General features: G+C 33.6%; 2 protein-coding genes, 1 non-coding gene and 2 pseudogenes across 5 annotated transcripts; 1 reads left to right on the top strand and 4 right to left on the bottom strand.

The window, feature by feature from the left end:
• Positions 1-226: 226 nt before the first annotated feature.
• K02E2.5 lies at positions 227-2,509 on the bottom strand (annotated as a pseudogene). The gene is made up of 4 exons: positions 2,161-2,509; positions 1,437-1,618; positions 1,085-1,388; positions 227-396 (listed from the first exon to the last, which is right to left on the bottom strand). Coding segments are annotated over exons 1-4 (1,005 nt in total).
• Positions 2,510-3,334: 825 nt separating this feature from the next.
• ins-35 (INSulin related) lies at positions 3,335-4,101 on the bottom strand. Its single transcript, NM_075525.5, has 2 exons — positions 3,917-4,101; positions 3,335-3,531 (listed from the first exon to the last, which is right to left on the bottom strand). Exons 1-2 carry the CDS (start codon positions 4,095-4,097, stop codon positions 3,428-3,430), a joined length of 285 nt encoding a protein of 94 aa, NP_507926.1. The 5' UTR covers positions 4,098-4,101; the 3' UTR covers positions 3,335-3,427.
• A 5,370-nt stretch (positions 4,102-9,471) lies between these two features.
• On the bottom strand, positions 9,472-9,775 carry K02E2.10 (annotated as a pseudogene). The gene is made up of 2 exons: positions 9,615-9,775; positions 9,472-9,516 (listed from the first exon to the last, which is right to left on the bottom strand). Coding segments are annotated over exons 1-2 (206 nt in total).
• Positions 9,608-9,697, bottom strand: K02E2.14. Its single transcript, NR_070278.1, has one exon. It is a non-coding gene; the product is annotated as an Unclassified non-coding RNA K02E2.14 (non-coding RNA).
• A 608-nt stretch (positions 9,776-10,383) lies between the features above and the next one.
• On the top strand, positions 10,384-12,157 carry srh-177 (Serpentine Receptor, class H; the record flags this gene model as incomplete). The annotated part of the gene is made up of 3 exons (NM_075524.1): positions 10,384-10,890; positions 11,629-11,932; positions 11,982-12,157. The coding sequence occupies 3 exons, from the start codon at positions 10,384-10,386 to the stop codon at positions 12,155-12,157; spliced, it is 987 nt and encodes a 328-aa protein (NP_507925.1).
• Between the last annotated feature and the right edge of the window lie 192 nt (positions 12,158-12,349).

Below are 12,349 nucleotides of genomic sequence, written 5' to 3'. Positions count from 1 at the left end.
TTAGAAATGCTGGAATCTTTTTCAGCTTTCCGTTATTTTCAAAAAGTTAAAAAAACTGATTTTGCTGGAACTCATTTCAGTTTTCTACATTTTTCTAATAGTCGTTCTGAAAATAAAAGTCGCTCTGAAACAAAATACTAAAAATATTCCTTTTACTTTCAGTACTGCTCCCAACAATATTTATCTGCACAAATTTATTATAATCGTTTTTTGAAAAAAAAAAACATTAATATTTTGCAAAAGCCCAAGCATTCTGACTATTGTATGTAGTTTTTGCCAGTTTTGACTTAAAAATTCCCAAAGTTGCAATCCGATAAGGTGTATGAACTGCAAGCATGATCACTGTCGAAAATATTCCGTGACACTAAATTGTGGCTAGCGCAATGTTTGTTGCTGCTGAAAAATTAATCAAGTTTAGAATTTGTAAATAATTTTTCAAAGGAACTTCCAGGAATTTCAAAAATTTATAGAAAATTCAGAATCTGGAGAATTCAAGAATTTTTTCTTAATTTTAGAAGTTTACAAAAAATTTTTAAAGTTACAGAAAATTTTAGAAAGTCTACTAAAATTTTGGAAATTGTAAAATAATGCTAAGAATTTTACAAATGTCAAAAAAAAATCAGAAAATTCTGGAAAATCCTAGAGAAATCCAACAAGATTCAGGAAAATTCAGAAATTATTTTTTAAAAATTCCGAAAAATCCTGGAAATTCCAGAGAGTTCCAAAAAATTACAGAAATTTGAAAACATTCCAGAAAATTCTAGAAAAGTTCAAAACGTTTGTGAACGTAACAGAAAATTTCGGAAAAATTCAGAAAATGATTTTTGAAAATGCCGAAAAATCTTGGAGGTTCGATAGAATCTCAAAACATTTCAGAAAATTTTAGAGTAGTCCAAAAAATTTCAAAACGTCAAAGAAGACCCAGAAAAATTAGAAAACTTAACTATAATTAGGGAAAACTTTCAGAAACTCAAAATAAATTATGTAAAATTTTTAGGCATTCTAAATAATTTGAGACCTCTTCGAAAAATTTCGAAAAATTTCCAAGTTCTAGAAAGGTTTAGGAACAAAATACAATACTTACCTTGATTATAATAATCAAAATGGATAGCAAAAACGATATAAAACACTGGGATCGACAACAAAATCAGCGGGGCCATTATTTGAATGCATAACGCCAAAAAGAACTGCTTCTGGAGACGGACAGTGTTCTGGGAGACTGGGTTAATATGGAAGAGGTGCCAAAAGATGCACCCAGTGAAGAAAAAACCTTGAGATAAAACAAGAATCGTAACTGAAAAAATACAATAGATAATCGTTTTGTCTGAGATAGTAAGAACGAAATAATCCGGGCGATTGATGACGTCACTCGGGATACAGGGGATGTTCTGGAAATTTTTTTTGTTTAAGCTATACTCAGTTAACCATTAACTGACCTGCTTGTGCACAACTTTTGCCGACACTTGCTCTGGAATATTCAAGTACCCTGGAATAGGAAAAACTATCGCAAAGGTGTAGTGCATCATCACATAAATCGGTCGTTTCCAATTAACTTTTCCATTTTTCACAAGTCTATTGTATCGGTCCTCGAAAAATAACAGAACCGTGACGGCTAGCGCTGAAGAAAAAACAATTGCACTGGATTCGGAAGTTGCAGGTCATAACTAGGTGTAAGATGGTCTAACTACGTGTAAGATGGACTCCAGCGAGACCTAGTAGGGTCTCTAGCAGGACCTAGCAGGCAGGGCTGGGAATTTTTTGGTTTTTTGGTATTTTGACGAAAAATCGATTTTTTGGTTTTTTTGGTTTTTCGAAAATTTCAATTTTTTTGTTTTTTGGTTTTTTTGGTTTCTCAAAAACTTCAATGTTTTGTTTTTTGTTTTTTGGTTCAAAAATTTTTTTTGGTCCCAGCCCTGCTAGCAGGGTCTCCAGCGAGACCTAGCAGGGCCTTCAGCTTCAGAAGGACCTGGAAGGGTCTCGAGCAGGACCTTGCAGAGTCTCCAACGACACCTGGCAGGGTATCCTGTGACACCTATCAATGTCTCCACCGACATCTAACAGGGTCTCCAGCAGGATCTAGCATAGCCTCCAGGAGTCCCGATAGGGACTCCAGCGAGACCTAGCAGGTCTCCAAAGGGACCTGACAGGCCTACAACCTACCTCCAGTAAAAGAGATGCACAAATACGATTGAACCACTGTAGGAATTCCCAACGATACGGTAACTCCCAGAAAATACCCAGAACACCCTGGAATTGTGATCACCGGGATAGCGATAAAAGTGAACCAAACATCCAAAAATGCTCCGGCACAGTGAAGAAGTAGCATATTTGATTTGACAGACTGCATTTTTTGAGGCGTCTTTGTTAAAATCATATAAGCACCGAAAAGGTGGATGGGAACTCCTATTGCGGTGAGAATATGCAGAAGCCCAGCGAAAAACTCATCGGAGGAGAAGAAGCCTTGAGAGCACATTTGGTTGAAAAGCTGTTGGAAAAATGAATTGGTCATAATTAAAAGTGAAAAAAATCTATATTGTTATGCGAAAGGTTCCTAAAAAGCAGCTGCTCAAAAATGACTAAGGTTCTTAGAATAACAATTAAAAATCTGTTTTTATTTTTCAAAAAAAATTGTTTTCAGCCAGAAAGTTCGAAATTTATCTTAATTTTGAAAATCGGCCAAAAAAATTGTTTTTTAATATTTTAATTGCGTGCTAATTAGATTTATTCAAATATATATTTTTTTCATTTTTCTAAAGCCGGTCGGCAAATTTTTTTTTCAATATAAATATCTGCAGGTTTGTCGATTTGCCGAAAATTACCGATTCCGGCAATTTGTCCATTTGCCGATTTGCCGGAAATTTCCAATTTCGGCAATTTGCCGATTTGCCGGAAATGTTTAATTACGGCAATTTGCCGATACTAGTTCTATAGTTTAATTAGATTGCAATTTTTTCATATGAACATTACATATGCTGATAAATTGTTTTTCCAAAAATCTCCAAAATTTTTGTGATAATTTTGAAAAATCGGTCAATGTTTAAAGTGTTAATTTAAAAAAAAAACTATCCAATTCAATGTAAATAGTACTTCAAACCTTACATTTTTCGAAAGTAGAAATTGAAAAAAAATAATGCTAAAAACATCAGCAGCTGAAAAAAACTCATTGCAATATAAAGAACCCAATTACAAAACAACACATAAATTACCTGCATTATTGGAATATGTTTGCAAAGCTAACTTTTTTCAAGTTATCAAAATAATTATTCTCTGTAAATGCCTGAATGCTCAGTGAACTTTACTTTTAAAAAATAATCAAATTTTAGAAACCTTAAAAGTTCAACAGATTTCACTTTATTCTATACTATTTTTCAACAGGAAGTTAACAAGAGGTAGCAATAAACGCAACAGAAAAGATTAACTTAAATTATTAATTGAATAGTTCATCTGAGTCAACTGGCTCTGGGCAGCAGATAAGTTTTGTGCGTTGCATGGTGAGCATCACCGTTGAGCCACATCCTTCCATGAGAATCTCTGGAAAATTTGGACTTAAATTAGTGTAAGAAATTACACTTAATAAAAGTTTTTAATCAGCGGGTTCTTCAAGCAAATCTTACCGAGCAATTTTTTTTGAAAACAGAAAAATTCCGATTAATTTTTTTTTATTTTAGCGGCTGTTTTTTCCAGATAATTGTTGGGTAATAATCACGACAATTGCCGATTGGCAATCAAATTTCCTGCAATTCACAAAACCGGCAATTGCCGAAATTGCCGATTTCCGGAAGTTTTGAAAACCGGCAATTGCCGAAATTGCCGATTGCCGGAAATTTTGAATACCGGTAACTGCCGGAATTGCCGATATTGAAAACCGTAAAGGGGTAAATCAAACCATACTAAAAAAAAGTAGACAGTAGCTTACTTTCATAGTTCTGACATATTGCTCCACAGATGGCAAATGAATAGACCTTTAGTGCGCGTTGGCAGTGACGATTATTGATTCCAAACGCGTTCTCATCCATTTTGTGGTGTTTTCCAGTTGGCGACGCCAAGATTATTGCGAGGAGGCAGGCAGCAAGGATTACCAAGAATATTTGCTTCATTGCTGGAAAATTAGACAATTTCAAAAATTTCAGAAGATCCTAGAGCATTGTAGGAAAGCCTTAAAATTGAAAAAAATTCCAGTGAGCTTCAAAGAATTAAAACAATTTCTTGAAGTCAAAGTTGTCAAAATGTTCCATGATTCAAAAAAAAGTTTCTAAAAAACATTCCAGAAAATATTACACAATTTTCCAAAAATTTCAGACAATTCGGAAAAGTTCTGTTTTTTTTTTCATTTTTTTTTTGAAATGTTCAAAATTTAGGAATTTTTAGAAAAGTGTTCAAAAAAAATTCAGAACATTTTTAGAAAATTCGAGAAAAAACTCCAACTTTTTCAATAGCTAAAATTTTCCGGGAACAAGCTTTTTTAGACTTTTTGAAATTTCATAAAAACTTTTTCATACAAATTGCTATTATAATATTTATATTAACATATTAAAATCAAAATTAATATCACTATTAATTCAAAAATTTTAACAACGTTCAAAGATGCTGAAACTTTTGAAAAAGTCTCAGAAAGTTGAAAACGAGGTCAGAAGTTAACCGAGTTTTTTTTTGGAAAATTTCAGAAATTTCCGAAACTGTACTATCAGATAATTCTAAATTTGTATAGAATTATTTATAAAGCTTCGGAAAGTTTCAGAAAATTCATAGCAAATATGATCGTTGAATTTTCTGAAAATTCCAAAATTCCAGTCAAACTAAATTCTTCGACGTCTCAAAACGAGCCAAAAAAAGATACAAAATCACTAATCTTCGACACTAATCCGCCCAAAAAAGTGACCTTTTTGTCAGATTAAAACACAAAAAACCCTTATCGAACCCGTGGTTTATATAGTATGCACTCCCCCCGCCCCAATGTTTACAACAAACTGCCGACAAACCGATGATACTGCAAATTTTAATCAGCTACAACGGAATCATGTAATGCGTGACTTGGCCTTTGGCCGCGGGATTTTCAGAATTCAGAGTTTTAGTATTAGTATTATGCTTTATCATTTTGCACATAGACTGCTATAGTTTGAGTTTTGCTCGGGCGTAAGATTTACACATAGTTGGTATTTTGATCAAACGGAGGCTAGAAAAGGATTTGATATCATAAAGATGTGCATTACTTCCTTATTCACAATATTTGTTCTAGCCTTGGATTCCAACTTAATCCCGGACTTTCGACTTTCTAAATAGAATACAGAAAACAAAATTTAGCTGCAGAGGAACACTTTGAACTGGATAAAAATCGCGCTGAAATTTTTTCAGTGCATTTTTTCACAACTTTCAAGAATCGTAAAATGGCTCCAAATCTGATTTTTTTCGGTTTTTTTGATGATTTCTAGGATGATTACGGGCCGGCTAACAATTATAAATTTTTTTGGAATTTTTGGATTGCTTTGAAAAAATCTGAAAGGTTTTTCGCTCAGCTCCATCATGGGATTTTTCAGATTTTTTCCAAAAAAAAAAATAAAAATTTCAAAAAAGCATCCAAAATACTTTTCTACCTCGAAAAAACTTTAAAAAAATCATAAAATAAAATTAAAAATTATCATTTGGAGCAATTTTACGGACCTTTAGAGTAGTGAAAAAATGCATTGATAGCTATTTCAGATCGACTTTTATCCAGTTCAAAGTACTCCTCCGCCGCAAAAATTTTTTGCAGGTGCCTATTTTGAAGGTCTTCTTTCAAATGACCAAGATTTCAGTGATTAAGCTAAAATACTTTCCTTGTTAGTTAGCTTCTGAACGTAATTAGACTCTGAGATATAAGCTGCTTTCTCAATTTAGATCATGGTGCATCGACAGTGATCAGCATTGTGGAAAATGTTGGGTCTCGTCAAGAACTGGAAATAAATATTGTGTAACGTGAGCTAACTGCTTCACAAATATGTTCATCTATAGTTCGATCTACATCGTTTGCCTGCCGCTGATCTACAGTCTTCCCATGTTTAATGTGCCCTTTTCCTCTCTTTATAATATGTTATTATGAAAGGGCGTCATTTAGCCTAGCTACTGAACGGTTGCTCAGTGACGTCACGGTCTCGCCTCTTTCGCTCTCAACTGCCTTTCTGCCAAATGAATAGTAATCGCTTACTTCCCAGGATACATGTCTCCTAGGAAGTGACACAGACCTGTGGGGAGATATAGCGACATTTTTTTGAAAATGGTGTTCTTTTAAAAGAGACTGAGATGAAAATATTAAAAAGTGGCAAGGTTTTGCAATTTATTGTAAAACTTCACAATTTCGAAACTCCTCTAAAACGGTTATTTTTAAAGTTAGAGGACTTAAAATTCATCTCCAATTACTAAAAAATTGTTCTTTTCCAATTATTATAACAGTATTGTACAATTTCAAAAAAAATATATTTTTTTGCCCAAAAAAAAGGACAGCCATTAGATGGCTTTAAAAAATTTGGAAAAATTAAAAAGTTGTCTAAGTTTGTTGAAAACGGGTAATTCATATATGGAGAGTTTAGAAAATCTAAGTTTAACCCATCAAAAAGTATTAAAAAGTGGGAAAAATGGGCAATTTGTGTGAAAATTGTAAAAATTCACAATTTTGAAGCTCCTCTAAAACGGCTAATTTTAAAGTTAGAGGATTCAAAACTGATTTCCAAACACTTAAAAATTGTCCTGTTTCAATTATTAAAATTTTGTACCATTTGAAAAAAATACCACTGTATATGCAGAATTCAGAAAATCTAGGTTTAACCCATCAAAAAGTATTAAAAAGTGACAAAATTGGGCAATTTATTGTAAAAATTCACAATTTTGAAACTCCTCTAAAATGGTTAATTTTGGAGTTAGAAAACTGCGGTTTAATTTTGGGAGATCTTTTCAAATTCCGATTTAGCCGGCTCATTGAAAATTCCATGCCTCACGAGATAATTTTTTTGTTTGCAAGCTGCAAGAGAAGAGCCCGTGAGTGAACCTATTATATTCACTTAAAAACATATCTTCATCAATAAATGGCATTTTGTATTATGAACATTTGTAATCATCTCCTTCTCTCGTTCCGTTCAAATACATAGAAATTTAAAAGTCTAGTCCTTTAATTTTTGAGCTTGCAAAATCTGTTCACAGGAAATTCCTGCCACAATTTTAGGAACGGTCTCATTGATAACCGTGAACTTTATTGATAACACATCCGCGACATTTTGACAAAACTGCAATTCAGCAGTTGTTGATTATCATCATACTTAATGTATTTTCAAAGAGGTACGTTTATGGACCTGATAAGGATTGAATTCCAGACGACTCAAATCTGATGCTTAAAATGAAACCTATGGTGAAAAAAAAAACTTTTTGTTAGGCTGGTTAAAATTGCGCAAAACATTTTGAGAATATATTATTGAAATCAATTTTTATTCAGAGCCTCCGAGTAATGTCGAAATCCAACTGTTATATAGTACCAGACAACATGAAAGTTTTTCGCATTTTTGGTACTTTGACGCAATTATTATTAGCCTGAATACTTATTTTGTTAATACAGGAACCAGATAATCCAAAAACCCATTTTTTCAAAGAATTTTGGCTTTTTTCCGTAAACTTTAAAGATAACCCAAAACGATTCCGCAACATTTTGAGAAAGATGCAATTCAGCAGTTGATGTGAATTGTCATACTTAGCACAGTTGCAATATGGTATGATTTGTGAACCTGATAAGAATCCAATTACAGCCGGGGTGTGTTTTAGCCCTTCAGATGGTTCAGATGTTTCAGACAGAGAAACAAAACTACTAGATTTTCCCATGAAAATTGAAACAAAGAGAGTATGTTAGCACACATATAGATTTTTTTTAGATAAAATCTATTTTATTTGAAACAGGACCCTCTAAGTCACTTAATAAATTTTATCGCCAAAGGGGCTAGAAAAAATTTGATCTGAAATAGTTTCAGTGCATTTTTTCACTTCCTTAGAGGTACGTGAAACTTCTGCAATTGTGAATTTTCGAATTTTCGTTCGTAAGAAATAATCGTGAGCTAAATATTACGCAACAATTTAGAAAAAATACAAATCTGCAGTTTTTGATTATCAACATACTTTCAGGACCTGATAAGAATTCAACTCTAGACGGCGAGCCATGAAATCGATAACAAAACTGAACAAACTGAACAAACTCAATTTTAAACAAACTTTGCATTTTTAACAAAAAAATCTATAACAATCAATAATGGCATTTCTTATCCAAAGTTTGGATTCCAAACGTCTTACTACTGCATGAACACATATGGGACTGAAACAGTATTTTAAAAAGAAAGCTCTTCCAGCTAGCCGCCAAAGTTTTTTGACTCCCAATAATACATATTACCTTTTTAAAAGTCAAATAAACAACCTGCTCTCTGCAATTGTTTAATGCTGAATGCCAAAAATTTACCATCGGATAAGTCTTACAATTAGCGTGAGTTTCAGTAACAATTGCTCGTTTTTAATTTTGATGAAACTAGCTATATATTCCCAGATGGACAAGGACTACTTGTCTTTTGCCGTAAACTTTTTAATACAATCGACTTGTCAAGAATCGGGAACAGCTCAGTATTGGTCATAATTTTTGCTGATAATTAATTCCGCAACATTTTGGGAAAAATGCAATTCAGCAGTTGAGGATTATTTGCGAAGTGGCATGTTTTGTGGACTTGATAAGATGCTAATTCCAGACTGCGACCGGTCAAGAATTTGTCAACAATTTTAGAATTGTGTTTTAATTGTGATTTTGCACAGATCAGCTGAAAATATTAACAGAAAAGGAACAGATCGCACAAGAAATACAAATTGCACAAGAACAAAATTATTTAGAGTTAATGTAATGAGATCAAGAAATTGCTTTAAAGGTGGAAAAGAGCCAGTAGGGAAATTTTCAATTCCTAGGACATTTTTTTGATCGACGACTTCCAAAATGTGGCAACAACTGAGATTTTTCCGCAATTTCCGTTCACAATCAAGAAGGAAGTGTCAAAAATCACAATAATAAAGCCCAGCAGCTGAAAAACGAACCTAATCTCATAATAACAAAATCATTCCCAGCTTTATTGCCATGTGCCCCTCAGACACCGATTTTCTTTCCTCTGACGATTTCTACGCGAATATTTTGCACATTTTCACAGCCATCGGTCTTCCACTATTACCGGTACAGAGAGTGTAGATAGTTAGAGAGTGACAGACATCCGGGACCCAATGGGGCGGGGCGCGCGGAAGAGACGATTTGTGTCGATTTACGAAATTTTCCTCGTTGTCATCATTTTCGTAAATCTCGTAAATCGACACAAATCGTCTCTTCCGCGCGCCCCGCCCCATTGGGCCACGAATGTCTGTCACTCTCTAACTATCTACACTCTCTGTACCGGTAATACAACTTTTCGGTGCCTTTATAATAATCACCCGAACCCCTGGCTTATTTGGATTTTTTGTTGGAATCGGCGATATTTGTAGCTGCAACATAAAATTTCAATTAATTTCTTATATTATTTCCTTTAAACTTTTTCAAAAAAATTTTCTCTACTACCTGTCATTTGGATTACTGTACTTACCCGCACATGATAGTGTCCCGATAGGAGGGAAGAATCAGGAAGGTGAATATGAGTACGGTGGGTCCGAAGAAGAAGCTCCAGACTCTGGTGGCCATCTCATTACTCAGAAGCTCATTAGAATCGGAGAGGTTTAGGAAAAACGCCAGAGACACAAAGCAGTATGAAATTTTCTTTGTTGAAAATCTGAATTTTTCTGTACTTTTCTATAACATTAGATTTTGTGGAGGTTTTCTAAATTTTTTTTGATTTTTCTGGAACATTCTAGAAAATTTCTGAAAATTCCAAAATTTTCTGAAACTCTCTAGAACTCTCCAGATATTTTTGAACAAAATAAAAAATTTCTGGAATTTTCCTAAAATTTTCTGGGAAATTAAAGGAATTTTGGAAGGTTTCTAGAGCAACTAGTATCACTTCAAAACTTTGAGGAATTTTTAGAAATTTTTCAGCGTTTTCTGAAATTTTACTGAAATCATCTGGAACTCTCAAAAACTGCTTGGAATTTTCTAGGAATTTTTTTTAACTTTCTAGAATTTCCTAGAATTCTCTTGATATTCTTGGAATTTTTGGAAATTTTCTAAACTTCCCAATAATAAAAAAAATAATCCGGATTTTTTTGATCGACGACTTCCAAAATGTGGCAACAACTGAGATTTTTCCGCAATTTCCCTTCACAATCAAGAAGGAAGTGTAAAAACCACAATAATAAAGCCCAGCAGCTGAAAAACGAACCTAATCTCATAATAACAAAATCATTCCCAGCTTTATTGCCATGTGCCCGTCAGACACCGATTTTCTTTCCTCTGACGATTTCTACGCGAATCTTTTGCACATTTTCACAGCCATCGGTCTTCCACTACAACTTTTCGGTGCCTTTATAATAGTCACCCGAACCCCGGAGAAAATGCGCTCCGCTAAATCAAGTATGCTCCAGCTACACTGCGTCGGCGCATTTTTCGACTTGTTCTTCAGTTTTATCAGTATCCCAGTGATTACTATTCCCGGAAGTTCTGGGTATTTTTTGGGAATTGGCGCTGTATTTGGTATTTCATCAATGATTTTGTCTTTTTTGACATTTGTATTTATTGGGATCCTCGCTGCGAACATACTTTTGTTTTTTGAGGATCGACATCATAGACTGGTCTATAGGTCCAATGGTGAGAAGAATTGGAAACGAGTTTTGTATATTTTCAGTCAGTATCTGATTACATCGGTGTACGCTCTACCCGGATATTTGAGGATTCCGGATCAAGAACATGGAAGGGCGCTTTTAAAAGAGGTTAGACTTATAGCCCTTCAGAATTTAAAGAACTTCTTGAAGGAAGTTACTAGCTTTACAAAAATGCTGATTTTCCTGGAATTAGCCAACCTCCAGATTTGGAAAAAGTAAATTTTCCGTCAGATACTCCTAATGAAAGATGGAGTAGCGCCAGTGGGGATTTTGTCTAAGAACTTTCAGATTTTTTATAATTTCCAGTCAATGTTTTTGCAAATTGCAGAAATCAAAAAAATTAGGTTTAACCCATCAAAACTGTGGCAAAAAAGGTGGTAAAGTTAGGCAATTTATGACAAAAATTCACAATTTTGAAACTCCTCTGAAATTTTTCATTTTGTAGTTAGAGGACTCAAAATTAAAATCCAAACACAAAAAAATTGTCCTTTTCTTTTAAATTTTCAGAGATTTTGTACAATTTGAAAATTTTTTTTCGCCCAAAACAGTACCGTCATTGGCTGAAAAATGGCTGAACAAAATGCCAAAAATAAAAAATTACTTAAATTTGTTGAAAACGACTTTTTCACATATGCTGAATTTAGAAAATCCAGGTTTAGTTCATCAAAATTTTTTGAAAAGTGCCAAAATTGGGTAATTATTAATTAAAATCCACATTTCTGAAACTCCTCTAAAATGGATAGTTGCCATATTCAAAAAGAACACGAATTTTGAACCAAAACAGCTAGAATACAAATTTTAAAAAAGTTGATTCAAAAGTTCTAACTATGTAGTTAAAATTTTTAGCATGTCCCATGTATAACCGACAAAATTCTGCAACACCCCGGCTTTTTTGTGCTTTCAATCGATGATAAAGCAATAATCTACAGCATTTTGTTCATCCTAGTACTCATTTTAACACAAGCATTTTTCTTCGTTTTCCGCATATTCTGGTACCTTTTCCACATTACATCAGTATCCAAAAACACGGCTCATCTCCAAAAGCAATTCTTCTTTGCGATCTGCTTTCACGTCATCATCCCGCTAATCGTGTTATCAATACCATCATTTTATATATTTTTTGCAATGCGATTTGATTATTATAATCAAGGTATACTATTGCTTCGAGATGACACATTAATCAACTTTTGATGTTTCAGCGGCTACAAATATCGCTCTATCCACAATATCTTGCCATGGAATCTTGTCTACAATTACAATGTTAATTTTTCACACTCCTTATCGCAGTGCTATTATTGGGATTGTCAGCTTTAAATCTGAAAGTAGTTCACCGAAAATATGGAGTGTGCCTAGAGTTACAGTGCCTAGATCTTAAATTTTTCAATAAATTCTGTTCACGGTTTTTCGAGACTTTTTGATTTGGTAATAAATTTTCAATATATGTAGGTTCAACTTTCAGTACGGATACTTGTCAATTAAAAATTTAATTTAAACAAAAGCTCTTAAAATGGGTTAAATTGTAGATCAAAGTCGGGAAACTCACCCATCTACTTAAAATAACATTTTC

Source organism: Caenorhabditis elegans, chromosome V, assembly GCF_000002985.6.
Source record: "Caenorhabditis elegans chromosome V".
Classification (NCBI taxonomy): Eukaryota; Metazoa; Nematoda; class Chromadorea; order Rhabditida; family Rhabditidae; genus Caenorhabditis; species Caenorhabditis elegans.
This window is presented reverse-complemented; position numbering and strand designations above follow the sequence as displayed.